This window comes from Monopterus albus, unplaced genomic scaffold (assembly GCF_001952655.1).
Source record: "Monopterus albus unplaced genomic scaffold, M_albus_1.0 scaffold209.1, whole genome shotgun sequence".
Classification (NCBI taxonomy): domain Eukaryota; kingdom Metazoa; phylum Chordata; class Actinopteri; order Synbranchiformes; family Synbranchidae; genus Monopterus; species Monopterus albus.
In genome coordinates this window covers 1,361,498-1,379,301 of record NW_018128089.1, presented here as the reverse complement: position 1 = coordinate 1,379,301, position 17,804 = coordinate 1,361,498, and the positions used below count along the sequence as shown (strand labels likewise).

The 17,804-nt window shown below is 43.4% G+C and overlaps 3 protein-coding genes across 5 annotated transcripts in view; all 3 read left to right on the top strand.

Moving 5' to 3' along the window:
* Positions 1–6,073, top strand: part of myo1eb (myosin IEb) — a 19,158-nt gene extending 13,085 nt beyond the window's left edge. Inside the window, exons 21-28 of the mRNA XM_020618710.1 lie at positions 3–135; positions 736–881; positions 3,498–3,644; positions 3,815–3,972; positions 4,045–4,119; positions 4,202–4,391; positions 4,785–4,960; positions 5,236–6,073. Coding sequence (XP_020474366.1) covers positions 3–135; positions 736–881; positions 3,498–3,644; positions 3,815–3,972; positions 4,045–4,119; positions 4,202–4,391; positions 4,785–4,960; positions 5,236–5,312 — 1,102 coding nt within the window. The 3' untranslated portion in view covers positions 5,313–6,073. The remainder of the gene's footprint in view (positions 1–2; positions 136–735; positions 882–3,497; positions 3,645–3,814; positions 3,973–4,044; positions 4,120–4,201; positions 4,392–4,784; positions 4,961–5,235) is intronic.
* A 1,401-nt stretch (positions 6,074–7,474) lies between these two features.
* Positions 7,475–15,901, top strand: prune (prune exopolyphosphatase). 3 transcript variants are annotated; one of them, XM_020618772.1, is made up of 10 exons: positions 7,480–7,755; positions 11,047–11,154; positions 11,695–11,897; positions 11,983–12,167; positions 12,298–12,456; positions 12,767–12,858; positions 12,987–13,145; positions 13,242–13,332; positions 14,333–14,591; positions 15,585–15,896. In XM_020618772.1, the coding sequence occupies exons 1-9, from the start codon at positions 7,717–7,719 to the stop codon at positions 14,557–14,559; spliced, it is 1,263 nt and encodes a 420-aa protein (XP_020474428.1). In that variant the 5' UTR covers positions 7,480–7,716; the 3' UTR covers positions 14,560–14,591; positions 15,585–15,896. The 3 variants fall into 3 exon arrangements, with proteins under 3 accessions (XP_020474429.1, XP_020474428.1, XP_020474427.1); XM_020618773.1 differs by lacking the exon at positions 15,585–15,896 and having other exon boundaries at positions 7,475–7,755; positions 12,987–13,155; positions 14,333–14,452; XM_020618771.1 differs by having other exon boundaries at positions 14,333–15,901.
* A 1,508-nt stretch (positions 15,902–17,409) lies between these two features.
* bnipl (BCL2 interacting protein like) overlaps positions 17,410–17,804 on the top strand; it is an 8,760-nt gene continuing 8,365 nt past the window's right edge. The window contains exon 1 of the mRNA XM_020618774.1: positions 17,410–17,661. Within this exon, the coding sequence (XP_020474430.1) occupies positions 17,627–17,661 (35 nt within the window). The 5' untranslated portion in view covers positions 17,410–17,626. The remainder of the gene's footprint in view (positions 17,662–17,804) is intronic.

Here is a 17,804-nt window from a genome sequence, read left to right as displayed (position 1 = left end):
AGAAACAGCATCAACAGGAACTTTGTGGGCGACTACATTGGGACAGACAACCATCCTGAGGTCAGACAGTTCGTCGGCCGCAGAGAAAGGATCGACTTTGCAGATGTTGTGGTCAAATATGACAGAAGATTCAAGGTAAATATTACAGACCTTTAAACAGTTTGATTGATGGAAGGAAACAAAGGGGACAACCCTTTGTTTCCTTCCTTCTTTCTCTGTGCTCAAGTTAGGCTCTGTGCTGTATTCAAACGAGGTCTATCTTAGAAAGATAAAATCACCCTGCACTGACTTTACTTCAGATTACTCTGTTCTGACAGGTAAGTGACATAATCCAAGACCAGAGCTCATACTTTGTTGGTCACAGGTATAAACAGCATACAGCTTGATGTGGAAAATAACTCACATATTTTACCAAAATGCTGGTTTACCTCTTTAGATTTGCTCTCAGGGCTATAAGACTTACCTTGACAAGGAAAGTCTTTAAACCAGGTAAATTCAGGTTCCTGGTTCTGCTTAAGGGAAGAGTTCTGCTTCTCTGTGAATGTCACCTCAATCTTGGAAAATCCGGTTAACATACAGTAGCTGGTGAGTTCCTGGACTACAGCGCAGCTGCTGTTCAGCCGGAAACCTCTGTCTGTAGTTGCTGTTAACATGCTGTGATGGAAAGTCAGTCAGACTGACCTAAAGACACAAAACCATCACATTGGCCTGATCTCTCTGATTCTGTGTCCACAGACTGTGAAACGTGACCTCATCCTGACCCCAAAGTTCCTGTACTTGATTGGTCGAGAGAAGGTGAAGCAGGGTCCAGATAAGGGCCAGATCCAGGAGGTTCTCAAAAGGAAGATCGAGCTCAACAAGATCCAATCTGTTTCCCTGAGGTATACCAATAGAACCAGCTCCAAATTTAGTACCAGAACTACCACCTGGGCTAGAACTAGCACCACAAGTAGAACTATTACCAGAGCCACAGCCAGAAGTTTGACCAGGACAAAGTATTAAAACTAGCATTAAAACTATTACCAGAACCAGGGCCACAACTAGGACTACAAGAACTAGAGCCAGGGCAGGTACTAAAACTAGAATCAATGACGGGTCCAGGATCTGAAATAGAACTAGAATTACAGCTAGTTACACAACTGGAACTAGAACTTGAGTCAGAGTGAAAAGTCGAAGAAAGACAAATAAAAGAACCTCGATCAGAAGTAAAACCAAAACTAGGGGCAGAACCAGAACTGGAACCAAGACCAGAATTACAACTGGAACCAGACCTAAAAGTAGAACTACACCAACCATTGTCAGAACTAGAAGTACAATTAAAAACGGGACCAGAATTTGATCTATAACTACAGGTGTGACCCAAACTGTAACTAAGATACGACCAGGACCAAGTTCAATATCTGAAGTAGTACCAGAACAACAACTGGAATTAGAACTAGAAATAGAACTACATTTAGGTCCAGGGGCATAGTTAGAACAAGACCTAGTGATAGAACCACACCTAAAGCCATGGCAAAATTCTGAACAGAAAGCAGAGTTAGAAGCTAGTATCACTTGTACTACAATTAGAAGCCAAAAAACTTCAGCTAGATCTAGAAATAGAACCAGGGCCAGGCCTTAATGTTATTAATATTATAGTGGAAAAACCCACAAATCCCCCTTGAGCAGCACTTGGTGACAGCGGACAGGAAAAACTCCCTAGCAGCCTAGGCCTATAACAGCAAAGTTAAGGGAAGGCTCAGGCTCACCTGAGCCAGCCCCTAACTATAAGCTTTATCAAAAAGGAAAGTTTAATCTTAATCCCCGTGAGGAAGTTTTTTACCGATGCCAGCACTGTCAGTTGCTGCCTGGCCACCAGGGGCAACTAGGGGTTCAGTGTCTTGCGCAAGGACACTTCAACACAAGAACTGGCAATACAGAGAATCAAATCACCAACCTTCCAATGGGGAGATGACCGCTCTATTCCCTGAGGCCCAGCTGCCCCCCTGCCTTAAAGTCAGGAGACAGGGCCATGTACGGTATTGTGAGAGCCAACCTAAAAAGAGGTGTGTGGACCACTTCACGAATAACAACACAAGGCAGCTGTAACAAGTACAGCATATTACAAACTATAAAGGCACCACAAGCTCCAGCATCAATGCTTTGCTAGCAGAGTTTGAGATGAAGGCTCTGCTTTCACACAGATTTCTACCCGATACCATGACCCAAGTACATGCTGTGTAAAGCAGGTGTTCAAATTGATGAACCCAAGGAAGGCTGCTGGCATGGATGGAGGACCCGACAAGGTACTCTGGGCGTGTGCTTATCAACTTGCTGCTGTCTTCACAAACAGGCACACTCATAACAGTGGAGATGACACACCTGGCCAATAAAGCTGATTCTGATTCTGATCTTCAGTGTGTCTGGCACAGGCTGTTGTCCCACCCTGCCTTCAATCCGCCACTATCATCCCAGTTCCAAAAAAGCCTGCTGTAGATGGTCTAAGTGATTACAGAACCATCACACTTATTTGCATTGTTCTGAGGTTGCTTTGTGAGACTATTAAAACCCACCTTTGACCCCCATCAATTCCTATACAGGTCAAACAGGTCCACAGAGGATGCCATTACCATAGCGCTACACACAGCACTTGATCACCTGGAACACAGAGGGACCTATGTCCAGATGCTTTTCATTGATTATAGCTCAGTCTTTAATACCATTATACCAGACATACTGATCAGGAAACAGCTCCACCTGGGACTCCCTGCTCACATCTCATGGACATTCTCACAAACCTCCATCAGTCTGTTAAGCTCGGCCCCCACTTCTCCTCCACCTTTACACTCAACACTGGCTCCCCACAAGGCTGTGCTGAGCCCTCCACTCTATTCACTACACATACAAGTGCACAACAATCCATACCTCCGATTCTGTCATTAAATATGCGGATGACACCACAGTAGTTGGACTAATCTCAAGAGGGTATGAGTCCGCCTATTGAGGCCAACAACCTGATACTGAACACAAAAACCTTCTGAAAGAACTCAGACGTCAGGAAGTGCAGAGTGGGCCACCTCCCATCTTCATAAATGGAGATTGTGTGGAAAGAGATCACAGTCTCAAATTCCTGGGAACCCATGTGACAGCCTCTCCAGCAGCGGCTACACTTCCTGCGCATCCTAAAAAAGAACAATCTATGCAGTAAGCTGCTGGTGGCCTTCTACCACTCTGCTATAGAGAGTGCGCTAACATACTGCCTCAGTGGGGTATGCTGGTTTCTCAGCAGCCCACAAAAAAAGCTGAGTGTCCCTCACTCCAGGACACTGTGAATACCCGCTACCTCTTCAGAGCTAAACACGTTGTTGGAGACTGTTCCCACCCTGGCCGTTATCTATTTGACCTTTGCCCCCGAGGAGAAAGCACGATTCACCAGATTTATGAACAGTTTCTTTCCTAAGGCTAGTCACAATCCTAATTATTGCATATAATGACTCTGCACTCTTCCTGTCTTTCAGCACCCTGCAGGATGACTTCTTCATTATCCATGAGGTGGAGTATGACAGTGTTCTTCAGAGCGTCTTTAAAACTGAGTTCCTGAGTCTTCTGGTGAAACGTTATCAGGACAAAACTCAGAAGAAATTGCCACTCAAATTCAACAACCTGTGAGTACAGAGAGTTTTCTACATAGGTCATTCTTCCTGTAACATCTGCAGCTGTTGTCAGCTGAATCAGACATTGCGATCCACTGACCTGCTAACGTGGAGCTAAAACACCTGTAGCGGTTTTCAGGATTTAAACTGAACTTGTTTCCCTCCCTGTCTCTGCCCTTTAGTTTGGAGTTTAAGGTGAAGAAGGGTGGGTGGGGTCCATTCAGCTCTGCAGGGTCCAGACAGATCCAGTTCCAGGTGGGTCAGGGTGATGAAGCTGTCTTGAAGCCCAGTGGGAAGGTGCTACAGGTCTCAATTGGACCGGGTCTACCTAAAAACTCACGTAAGTTCTGACGGGATTCAGCTGCTGTAACAGCACCCTGTGGGCTGCTCCTCACCTCCTGTCTGTTTGTAGGACCAACAAGGAGGGACAACCGCAAGAGTCGCTACATGGGGAGCAAGGCCCCGCACACCAGCCAGTACAACTCAGGTACCAGCTTAAAAACCTTCAGGTGTCAGGGCATCACTTGCCATGTTGGATGTAATTTTTTTTTTTTAAACTTCTTTTCTAGCACCTCTCTCCAAAGGGGGCAGAGCGCCCAGAGGAAGCTCCTCCTCCTCCAGAGGCTCCCTACTCAGGCAACATTCCAGCATGGAGCAGCCCAGTCTGCCTCGCATCCAGAGCCCTCGTTACCCCGACAGTCGACTCCCGCAGCAATATGACATGGGCTTCATGGACGTCCCTGAAGAGGGTGCCGCAGGGTGAGACCATTGGGAGAAATCCAGGATAACCAGTAGAACCAGGGCCACCTTTATAACCAGTAATGAGCATCACTACTACAGTGTAACCAGCAGTTCTGGTCCTACATTAATTGTCACTGGTATAACAAGTATTGCTAGTTTAGCCAATCACAGCAGTATTTAACTAGTAACTATTCAGAGCTAGTTTAACCTGTGTCAGCAGTATCAGCACTACCCACCTGCTGACACCACCTGGATGACGGTGTCCCCATAACCTTGTGTACAGTCAGGGTAAATGTCCCTCAGGGACTTGAACCAGCATTGCTCCAGTCACATCAACCCTCAACTTTAAAACACTGTTGCTTCACTGTAAATATATGACACAGTACTGCATTCCCTGCATGTTGCTTGCAGGCTGCACCGGCGGCGATCGAAGGAGGTGAGGCCTCCTCCTGGAGCAGGTCGACCCAAACCGGCACCCAGACCGAAACCTCGGTCTCCTCAATGCAGAGCTCTGTACGCCTACGATGCCCAGGACACAGACGAGCTCAGCTTTAACGCTGAAGATGTCATTGAAATACTCACTGAAGGTACTGCTACTACGGTTGCTAGTACTGCTCTTAATCCAGCTATTGCTACTACTGTTAGCAGTATAGCTACTACTATTTTAATACTATTGCTGCTGTTAATGCTACTGTTACTGTTAGTAGTACTACTGCTACAGCTGCCAACTCTTCTGCTCTTATCTCCTTTTAAATTACTGCCAGTGTCATTAAGTAACTGCAGGCTATGTAATTTAAAAGCAGACCAATTCACATTCTGGTCTTTATATGTACCGAGCACTCATACTCATCTCTGTCCTCAGATCCGTCTGGTTGGTGGTTCGGACGATTGCGGGGCAAAGAGGGGATGTTTCCTGGAAACTATGTGGAGAAGATCTAGACCTTCTCTCCGGAGGTTGGAGGCCACCGACCTGCTGCAGCAGCTGAGGTTGGAGGTCACGGAGCTTTCCATATGTCTGCTGGCAGGAACTAGCTGATTACTGAATAGAATGACTTCATTCACAAACAGAAACATGTTTCAGTCAGATTGACAGTGAATGCATTGTCCCGGACTTCCCGTAATGCTGTGAGCAGTCGGGTCAAATGTCCCCATGTGACTTCAGTTTCTGATCATCTCTGATGTTTTTAAAGCCACAGTTTGATAAAAGTTTACATCAGCATTAACATGGAAACCCAAATCACTGAGTTGTGCCAGCTCCCCCTGCAGGCTACAGTGTTCATTACAGCCACAATGTCCAGATTTAATACTGACACTAAGAAGAAAAAAAAATCAGCAACTCTCAGCTGGTGTGATGAATGGTGTTAAACTGTCTGCAGAGATGATCAGAACCTAAACGTTACACTTTCAAACATAAAATAAGCTTTTTTTTTAAATACGAAATAAAGTGACTGAATGCCACTGTGGAAAACAAAGAATTAAGCCATTTGAAAAATAAAGTAAAAATAAAATTAGAATTAAATATATAAATGATGAAGCAACTTTTAAATTGGCCTGTTTTCTGCTTTTTCACACAAACACTGCTCAGATATGATGTCCAAGATTTCTGTTTGAGTTTAACAACCTGAACATGAGTGTTTTGGCTCAGAAAATGTCAAGCTGAGCCCAGAACAGCCATTAAAGTAAAATATCTCTCTCTCTCTCATCTTGTTTTGTGCGCTTTCAAAACTTCTGGTGCAAACAGACTCACACAAACTGCAGTAGAGGAGTCTGAGAGCACGCATTGCCTGTATAACTGCCAAATTTGTATTTGCACTTACAAATCTGCATGTCTGCATGCTTTCAAATGCTGAGTTGCAAACCCAATAGTACTCAAAATGTGGTTCAAACACCCTCAAAATTATGGTGCAGATTTGCTTCCATACTATTACCTCCTTGGTGTCTGGGAGTAAATATGACATTTGCACGTAACCTGAGCTTTAGATCATGTCCTCTCTTTCAATAGGTCAAGCATATGGTAATGATCTAATATGACTTCACTCCAAAGATACTGTGCACGTGTTTGCTTTAATATTGGTAAGGATGTTTCTGTCCTCATAAAATATTGGTGGGGACATGTCCCTACTGTCCATATGCAAAACTACACCTTTGTGAAACACTAACATTCAATTGAATACTTTAGGGTTTTGGACTGGTGTCAGACATAAAACAATATTTGAAGCTGTGGCATTCATTATCATTTTCAGATGTTCTATGAATCAAACGATTGATTGAGAAACTAATCAACAGATGACTGATAATGAAAATAAGTGTTTGTTGCTGGGCCATTTCAGATAGTCTACAAGCATTTGTGCGTCAAGAGCGGTCGAACTACAAAAGAAACTGAAAAACACTACATTACCCATAGTTCCATTCGGCCATGCCGCCTTGCTATGCTCATTTCTATATAATCGCGGTTGGCAAACGGCTTTAGGTACATTACCGCCACCTTCTAGACTGGAGTGTGGATCAGAACGGCCTACTACCGTTTTATTTTAATATTACCATATTAAAAAAAAAACACACTCAGTTCACTTGCTTAGCCCTGTATTCTCTAAAAGCCTAATAAGTGCTCTATCCTAAATCCCCTTAGCTTTTTGTCAACTCCTCAAGTTCATTCCACTGCTAAAAAACTGTATTTTTAAATAACTGCCTCTCCCTCCTGAAGCTGGGACAATTCATAAAAACATGTTCCACAGTTTCTTGTGCCCTACACTGGAAAATGTTCATTTTCACCTTGTAAACTTGAGGTCTGTTTTACCTCCTACCCGTCTGTTTTTATGCTGTACGTGTTTATTGCTGCTGGTGGACACTAATCTAAGATTTGAGATAACAGTTTGTTTGACCAAATGTCTTCAGAAAGAAGAATAATACTGTTTCCCCTAATGAGTTTAAAATTAGCATCTCAGAAAATTACAACTTTTGAAAATATTTACTTTTTCATAAAACCACAACTTTACTGCTTCATTTATTTATTCTGCACCAACAACACCAACAGTAAACAGCAGCAGGCACGGACAGACTCTGTTTTCTCTTTTATGGGTTTGATTTTTCTCAGCAGAAAACAGCAGCAGCGAACTCGCGTATTTCCGAGATTTAAACATGACCCTAAAAGCATCATGACCTTTTACCCGCAACACCAACAACATTCCCGCAATCCTGGTAGTCATGCGTTGTGGTTAACGATAACAGTGTTTGAGGCTGTCAGCCCGCTGTTTGGTGAGCCGGCTGAAACAGTTTACCGTATCCGTTAACCGAATTGACTTTGAGGAGCAGCAAGAGCGGGGACGTTAGCAGCTAGCAGGATATGGAGGAATTTCTGTCGAGCTGCCGTCGAGCTGCGCAGGTAAAACACGTTCATTAGCGTTAGCCAGCAAATAGCCCCTGTTAGATGTGTTAGCCTGTTAGCTTATACAGTTTAAAGGGCCCGTAGCATGCTTTTCCTTGTGTGTGTGTTTTTTTTAACTTATCTACAATGTTACAACGCTGAATTCTCATCTTAGACGTGACCTACAGCTAAAAAACAAGGCGATCGTATGTTGTAGTTTTTCTTTGCAGAAGCAAAGTCTCGCAAAAGCAAAATGAAGTATTTCGTTGAATGGGCATAAATCCAGGCTGTTAAGCATTCAGCTTGCCTGACATCCGCCGGTGCCTTAATCATATTGGCAAAATGTTATATTGCGTTTCTAGTTCTGTATATTTTCAGTAAAGCAATGTAAAAAATAATTTAAAAAATATTTCAAAAATATCCACTGTGCTATTATAAAAGTGGAATTTTTCAACTGCGCCCAATTTGTGAATTGAGGTTATTATCGGAGCTACCTGTTGGAATTAACTTTATTACTTTGGGAATGTATTTGGGGGGGTTCGGCGCTCGGCTCAGTGACCACCGGTTGGATTTACTGACCTTGGAGTTACTTGAAAGGGAGTGATGTTTCCACTAATTCCACTAATCGGTGGGACGTAACGGTAAGTAAAAAAAAAACAAAAAAACACGTGACATGTCTGTTAATGTGTTGATTCTTTAGCATTAGAGAGAATTGTTGTAAAACTGGAGAAGCTACTATGTCTGCATTATGCCAGATACAATATGGAGTTTCTCAGTTACCCACTTTGTTTAGAGTGTCACATCTCTTTTCATCGGTACATATACCGCTGTTTACCTGTCTGTGGAGGAGAAATTCTAATGAATTAATACCGTCGCAATTCTTTGTGCTGTCCACTTGCGACACAACACCAACAGTCGTTTATTTATTATGCACAGGTGTGTGAAGATGCATAAGATTCTACTGAAGGGCTTCCGGTCAATCACAACTTTCAGAATACACTTCCGGTCATATCAATAATTGGACAGTATACAAATGTATTAAAAATCCATCCATCGATTTTCCAAACCACTTAGTCCCAAACGGGGTCACAGGGGGCTGGAGACAATCCCAGCCAGCTGCAGGCAAGAGGCGGGGTACACCCTGGACAGGTCACCAGTCCATCACAGGGCTAACACACAGACAACCACTCACACACACAATCACTCCTACGGGCAATTTAGAGACACCAATCAACCTATGCTGCATGTCTTTGGACCGTGGGAGGAAGCCGGAGCACCCGACGAGAACCCACGCAAACTCCGCACAGAAAGGTCCCAGGTCGGCTGGGGCTCGAACCCGGAGCCTTCTCACTGTGAGGCAACAGCGCTAACCAGCACACCACCCTTGTATTAAAAATTTTGAACAAAATTATACTCAGAAAACGCAAAGCTGGCAGTGTCTGACACAAAAGTAAAAACGTATAAAAACAGTGTTCGGTTGTTTTACTCTTAAGTCTCACCTTTCTGGTTTCTGTAGAAGGTTGTAGTTCATGTGATGCTTTTAATTTTTTTCCCTTTTCTGAGAATCACTAACGTTTTTGGGAGGATGATTTGATGCAAACGGTTGAATATCAGCAGACAGACCTGTTCTGGTTGTGGGTAATGGATCTGGTGTTAAGTTAAAGAGAAATTTAACCTTCTGAGGAAAAGGTGTAGAGTTTTTATGACTGCATTTTCAGAAACTGTACAATCAGAATCAGCTTTATTGGCCAGGTGTGACAGACATACAAGTAATTTGACTCGGGTACATCGGCTCTCAATGTGCAAACAGTAAACCAGCATAAGGCTGTGTAATATAACAAAATAAGCAGTATTAACAGCAACAAACAGTGCAAACAATACAGAATAAGCAGTATAAACAGACAGTAAACAATGCAAACAACAAAGGAATGCTCATTGAAATGAGATAAAAACAGAGTACTTAAAAATAAAGATGTGTACGAATCTGTATAATCTGTACGAGGCATATTTACAGGTATTGTACTGAGGGTTATTGTCATACTGTTAAGTGTTCATCAGAGTGATAGCCTGGGGGAAGAAACTGTCCCTGTACCTGGTTGTCTTGGTGCACATTGACCTGTAACACCATCCAGAGGGAAGGAGTTCAAACAGATTGTATCCGGGGTGTGAGGGGTCTGCAGTGATCCTCTCCGCCCTCCTTTTGACCCGTGAAGTGGAGGGCAGGCTCACACCAATGACCTTTTTCTGCAGTCCTGACTGTCCGCTGAAGTCTGTACTTGTCCTGTTTGGTTGCTGAGCCAAACCAGACAGTGATGGAGGTGCAGAGAACAGACTCGAAGATTCCGCTGTAGAACTGTAATCTACAGCTCCTGGGGCAGGTCGAACTGAAATATCTTCTTTTAAAACTCTCTTTGGTTTCTGTACAATCAACCATAGACTTAACACTTATTTTCACTAGTATGAGTATTATAATCTTACTATCCTTAAAAAGCAATGAGACGAATTCTATCACTTCACAAAATTAATGCCCCCCCCCACACACACACACCATATCTGTTTGTTTGTTTATCTGGCTTGTTTTGTGTCACATTTTGTCAGTTTAGAGGCTGGACCTTTGTTAAATTAGCTCAGTCATTTTAAAGGGAGTCATTATTTATGCAATCACTTATTTCCCATTGCATATTTTTATTTAATTGACATTACTTTGTAGAAACCTGTTTTCACTTTTGACAGAGGTTTTTTGTACTTATTTTTTTGTCAAAAAAGAAATTATATTGACCATGATTGATTTATAAAATCAATAAAAGGGTAAAACATCCAAGGGGGTGAATAGTTTTTATAGGCACTGTATCACAACATTACGAGTACCTTTCAGTATCCACAATATACATATTCAGAGTACACATACATATATACATATTGTTTGTATGTATTTATATAGTACATACAATGCACATATGCAACACTACAATATATAATTTTATGTATAAATACAAACAGCATTTACATAACACTATACAATATTATAACACTATTCCATATAATAATTGATAGAACAATAATATCAACCTAACTATAAGCTTTATCAAAAAGGAAAGTCTAAAGTCCAGTCTTAAAGGTAGAGAGGATGTCTGCCTCCTGAACTGAGACTGGGAGCTGGTTCCTCCAGGAGAGGAGCTTGACAGCTAAAGGCTCTGCCTCCCGTTCTACTTCTGTGGACTCGAGGAACCACTGGTAGACCTGCACTTTGCAACGTTACAATAAGTAAATGACCAGAACTGAATGGTGCTTCCTGGTCTCCTTGTCCAGGTGAACGCAGACCAGGCAGGACCAGGGTTCCATGTGGTTCTGGGGAACGAGGCCTGCGATGTGGACTCCATGGTGTCCGCTCTGGCCTTTGCCTACTTTCTGTCAAAGGTGAGACTGTCTGATCAGACCTGGGATCAGATGAACACAACTCTATGTACTGTATATTTAGTGAAATATAGACATTTACCGTCTTTCCATTTGAGTTACGTAGCTGGTTGTGTTTGGTAAATCTGGACCACGCCATTTCAGACGTCCTGCACTCAGACGGAAACATGTTGCCAGTCACCTATTTGTGCAGTGAACTCTCATAGAAAAGCTGATATTTAAATAATAAGGCATAGCCTCTTACATGACCTCATATGGTCAGTTCAGTGTGATGTCATTTCCACATCAGTACAGTAGTAATGCTCCACAACCCCAGTCCAGAGACCAGCAGCACCAGTGAATGTGGTGCTCTCACCGTAAGGTGTGTGAGTCCAGACCCTGGTTTAGCTTATCGCTCTGCGCCGTAGACCTCCACTGTTGTCCTCCAGCTACTAAACAAACTCCAGGAAACATGAGAGGCCCATCCTTGTTCAACAAGAGGTCAGTGGTGCAGTGGTGTATGAATTACTCTGCCAGTCCTGACCTCCTCTCTCCCTCTCTCAGACTATGCAGAGTGAGATGCTTGCTCTCCCTCTGCTGAACATCCCTCAGTCAGACCTGTTGCTGCGCTCCGACAATGTTTTCCTGCTGCGACAGACTGGTTTGTCTCCGGACCTCCTGCTGTTCAGGGACCAGCTGGACCTGAGAGCGCTGCACAAAGCCGGCCGCTTGCGTCTGACACTGGTGGACCACAACATCCTGCCCAGGTACAAACACCTGACTGACGGGTAGTCACAGTCTGAGAGGTGTGCTTACACACCTGTTACATTATCCTGTATCTCTCTCCTGCAGTTTGGACAGTGATCTGGAGGGAGCGGTGGTGGAGGTGATTGACCACCATGTGCTAGAGAGAGAGCCCTCCCCCTCCTGTCGTGTTACCGTGGAGATGGTGGGGTCCTGCGCTACCTTGGTAACTGAACGCATTATCCAGGAAGCTCCACAGATCCTGGACCAGCAGCTTGCTCAGCTGCTCTATGGTAAACACCTGCACAAATGGTCGCCTCACCTGTGCAACTCTCTTCATTGTTGTTGCAGCTTTTGTTTGTCAGTATTGCTGGTTTCCACAGAGCATTGATTAGTGATCAGTGTGATTGGCTATGTTTGTAGCAACAGTTGTGCTGGACTGTGTGAACATGGCACCTGCAGCAGGTAAAGTGACTCCTAAAGACAGTCAGTACGCTGCTGCGTTGGAGACCCGTTTTCCCGCTCTGCCACCGAGGGTTGCTCTCTTCCAGGCGCTGCAGAACGCCAAGTTTGACGTCTCAGGTGAGTCACAGTATCTGCACACACCTGTACCCAAGGACAGCTGTTAATCTACAAACGCATGTCAAGCAGAGAAGGCCTTTACTCGAGACAGAGTAAAGTATTTATCACAGCAGTGCAAGTATTTATAGTACCTTTGAAACAGGTATTGCAGTCTTTTGGAAAGCACTGCTCACTGTTAATAGGTTCATACATGTTTGGAGAATTTGATGCAGCATGTGGAAGTACTGTGAGTGTTTGAAGCATCTCTTGAAATATTTGGAAGTATTTGTTGCAGTATCTTAAAGTATTACATGGAGTATTTCATCCTCAGGTCTGAACACTGAACAGATGTTGTTGAAGGACATGAAAGTTGTTTCAGGAGGTTTGCATCTCGCCATCTCTGTTCTTTACATCACATTGGAGGTCAGTTCCTACCGCACTGTACTACATAATACTACAGACCCCTACACTCTGCTACATGCTACTGTTTCTAAATGAAGTTTGTCCCTCTGGATATACTGCAATACTTGAATGTGAAACATGTTTTTTAGGAGTTCCTTCAGAGGGCAGAGCTGGAGGCAGAGCTCTCAGGTTTCTGTCAGAAGTTTGGATTTGATCTGCTGCTGCTGATGACCATCTCCTTCACTGAGAGCAAAGAGCCAATCAGAGAACTCGCTGTGTTCAGCCATAGCACCACCTGCAGGGAACAGGTATGCACTGGTACGGCACCTAAAACACACTGATACTACACGGTGATACTATGTAGTATACCTGGTGTTACATCTACTCGTGTGGTCCTTCCTCAGGTGAGCCAGTACCTGGAACAGGCCCGAAACCCCGCCCTCAGCCTCAGGCCAATCAGCAGCCCCCACCCTCACATCTTAGCCTATCAGCAAGGTGAGCTGCCGGATGGGGGTGCAGGTCTACATAGCGCAACCAGTGTTTGGAACTGCTCAGTCCGGGTTAGCCTCCTCCACTCACTGTGTTAGCAACTAAAGAGTGAATCTGAAGAACTGCAACTCCCATGAAGCATTGCAGTCACTGTGTTAGGTGCACATGTGTAAAATAAAAATCTTGCTGTATGGAAGCTCATGCAGGGTGCACTGCTCTTTTAGTACACGTCTGGTCGTGGATGTGTGTGTGAGCTGATATGGTGCCACCACTCAGCCTGAAAAGGTCTTACACAGATTTAGATAAGTCTTAAAGATGATTGATCATGTTCAGGGTAAGCTGCTGCTGTTACTTCTATTATGTTGCATTAACTTCAGTTGTGCTTGCATGTGTTTTTGGGACAATGCTGAGGACACGAAGTAGCACTTTTTTGGACGCTTGCAGCATGGTGGGCAGATCCTTCGCTTTCGTTTTGATCCAAGTTTTGGTCCCATCAACAGCTTAAGGGTTGTTTTGGCTGTGCCTGTCCTATCGTTTCTTTGACCTAGTAGTGCTGCCTGTAGTTTGCTGGTTTCATGTTGTAGTTGCAGCCTGATCAGAATTTACTGGTGAACACTCAGCTAGGCCCCAGCTTGAGCTGCTCTGCACCGCTGACGTTCCTCCTGACAGTGTCTGGTCCTTCTGCAGCAGGCAAAACCAAGGTGCTGCCGACTTTACACACTGTAGCTAAAAACACCCAAGAATGAATTCATTCATATTCACCAGCAGTAGTTGGTGTGACCTCAGTCCTGTAGTTACAGGTTTTGTAACAGTTGTTGCCACCAGCCTTGTCACTGGAAATGTCCTGAAAATCTCCTGGAAAACCCAGAATTCAGCGGTCAATTCTGCAGTGAACTTTGTAGCCGATCACATTTGTTTATTGTGAAATAAACAAAAGAAAACAGTGAGACTAAAGGTAAAGCCTGTGTATGTCTGTCGTCATTTTGTGCCTTTATTGAATTGCTAGGAAACAGTCTGGCATCTCGTAAGAAGATCCTCCCCATCGTGAAAGACTTCCTGAAGGAGCAGGACGGAGGTGTGGAGGAGGAGGAGGAGGAGGCGGCTCGGGTTCCTCCTACCCCGATGAACAGTCTGGTAGAGGGCTGTCCTCTGGACGACGGGCTGCCTCGCATCAATGCTCAGGACCTGGAGGAGAAGTTTAGCAAGATGGTGGCTGACAGAGGAGAGAAGTGACCTCCGACCTGCCGACGGCGTGAGGAGTGAAGGTAGCAGAGACACAGGCGTTTTCTGTCACTGAAGGTTTTTTTATGTTCTAGATAAAAATCTGAACATGGACATTAAAAAAAAAAAATCCACTTTGAGGTTTGTGTCTTTTGGGACCAACCATGTGTTTTAAATGACGTCACATGCTGCTGTGAACATATGAAGAGTTGAACACAAATTCCTGTTGTCTGATCCAGAACCTGCTAAAATCCAGACAAACATGTTTGAAACTTCCTTCAGATAAACAGTGGATTGGGTTTAATTTAGACATTGTGGAGATGATATCTGATCTTGCAAATCAGACACGTCTTTGACTCGTCGGTGTGAACACTCAGGTCTGCAGGGGGTTGCAGTCACAGGATCTTTGCACCAAACTCCCCCTGGACAAAAAGCTTACATTCAGAACTTAAGGACTTTTTTAAAGACAGTGTGTGGGACTTTCCTTTGATTGTGTAGCACAGTTTTACTCGCTGCAGCAAATCATTACACACCTGAGCAGCTCCACTTGTCGTACACAAGGTGGCACTGCAGACAGGACTGTGGCTCACTGTGTGGGTTCGGGTTGGTGAAGACAAACAGAAGCTGCTGTCGGGTGATAAGTGACATGGAATCAGCCCAGCGAGCTGTTGGCTCCTTTTGTTAAACTCTGAAATGTTTCTGCTGAGTTAAAGGAAACTGTTACTGGTCTGAAGCAGAGCTCACTGCTGCTGTTCATGGTCGGACGAACTCCTGAGGGGCCTCAGGGCAAAAACCTGTCGCTGAGCTGCTGCTAACTCCAACTGTTCCTGTCATTTCATTACCCAGAAACCAAGCTAGACTTTGGAGCTGATTATTAATTGGCAACAATTTTGAAAACTGATTGATTGTTTTACAAATTGTTTTAGATTAATGCCAAAAATCCTGTGGTACTATAATGTGGTGGTAACATCCTGATGTCTCCAGGCTCCTTGTTTTTAAATATAAGGTTTTTACAGCAATGTTTAAACCTGTTTTAGGGCCTGGTCAGGTTCTGCACAGAGAGGCTTTGAGGTGTTCATCAGGATCAAATCTGACAGGATGTAAACATGGCTGTGAGTCCCTGTGAGAAACCATCTGACAGCAGCTGTTTGTCTTTTCTGCTACTACCTGATTTCCAAAACTTTTCAGGTGAGGAGCAGATACTCTCCAGCTAGCCTGGAAAGACCTTAAGGCTTTTATTGTGAAACAGTAGGAGGAACTGATGAGTTTGCAGCAACAGGATGTTACAGAATAAAAGAAACAGATGTGAAAACAGGGTAACAGTTAATTTTCTTCTGACTGTTGGTTTGATTTATATTTTTTGTTGAATCTGTGCAGCTGCTTTCAGACTCTTCACGTCCCGCTGACACTGTACAGAACTGAAGGTTTGATCAACAGGAAGTCATGTCAGAGGAGTCATGTCAGACAACACAACGTATTAATGTTGGGAAACCGGCTTTGTTAAGACAGTCATTATTAAGTTGAAAGCCCAAACGTGTCGACAGCAAGAAACAGGAAAAAGCTGTTAACGTGGCAGCAACAGCTTCAGGCTGAGAGCTGCTGCTTCACTGACTCGTCACATTTCCTAATAGGAACATGGAGAAGTGCGATCCAGGTCCAACTGAAGAAACATTACAGTGTCTGAAAACCAAAAATTTGGTGAACTTTCTGTTTGGAACAGAGTCCAGTGATTTCATGTACAGTTAGACCTGACAGAGACGCTGCAGGTCAGGGGTCATTGTGTGTCTAAGCTTTTAATCAGTGCCTAATGACAGCAGAGGTGTTCAGATCCAGGATCAGATTTTGGTCAGAATTAAGTTCATCCTCACTAAACTTCACTAAAATTTTCACTAAAAGATCTTCAGTTTCTGTAAAACTCAAAATTACAATACAGATTTTGTTTGTTTTTTTTTATTCATAATTACAGTACTGAAGCCAAGGAATTTTCACAAGCCAAATGAAATTTTTGACACAAAGTAAAAAATAAGAAGTCAAATTCAGACTTTTTAAGAAACGAACTGAAATATATATATTAACTGGGGTGAGAATAGAGGATGCTGAGGATAGAGTTAGATGGAAACAGATGGTTCGCTGTGGCAACCCCTAACAGGAACAGCCGAAAGAAAAAGAAGTCTAGCTAGTAATTTTTTATACTTAAAATTTTTTTTTTTTTTTTTTTTTTACTTCACTGAAAATAAAACCATGAGATAATAAAATGATGACAAGAGTATTGAAAGTATGTGACACTAAGCCCAGATGATGTGATCAGAAGGTTCAGGTGATTTTTTTTTTTAATTCACATGGATGGGACACTCACTTTTTCACTAATTTCTAATAAAAGAAAATAGTAAAATTTTGAGATGGTGAGTCAAATTTCTCAGTGCCCAAGACAAATTTGTAACTTCTCAGGTCATATTTTTGAAATTTAATTTAAAGTAAGTATGGGTTTTTTTTTTTTTAGGTTTTACATTACAGTATTGAAAAGAAGTGATGTGAAGTTGATTAGATATACGGTAAAATGTTTGAATGAAAAAAGTGAATGGAAAAAATTATCATTCTCAGCATGATTATTTTTATTTCTCTCAGGTTTTCCTCCTGAAGTCTATAAAAAACAGATAATACATTAGAATCATACTCTAATTTAATAAAAGGATAATAAATTGTATTATGACAGTGAAACTTACTGAGCGCATCAGGTGGTGGGCAGTAGGACCTGGAGGACACCCGGCACTTCCTCCTGCTTTAAATATCCCCGGCAGCTGGTTGGTTGACATTAATGAAGTCACACTGAAGCTGATCTGCAGTCTCACCTGTCCACACAGAGCAGGTGAGCGTCGGCCAATCAGGTGGTGGCTTTGCTGTGAAATGCAGCCAAACCTGTCCAGCAAAGAGGGAGAGAGCGGGTGAATGGCATAGAGTTGGAGTGGGAACTCCTTCAGAGGGAGAGAGAGAGAGGAAGCTGTGACATTGACACACACACAGCGACGTCCAGTGGGTCCTACATGCTGGTCAGTACACACCGTGACATCACTGTGACATCATGAGCAAGCACACGGACAAGTACTCAGAGGACAGGTATGTTAATATCTTAAAAAGATGTTCATGTTTCTGTGTGTATATGTGTGTCTCTGTTTCCTGTACCGACAGAAAGAGGAAGTTCACTCAGAATTTTGTTTCTCATCTTGATCCTCATTCTTACAGATGGTCAGTGAAGGGGT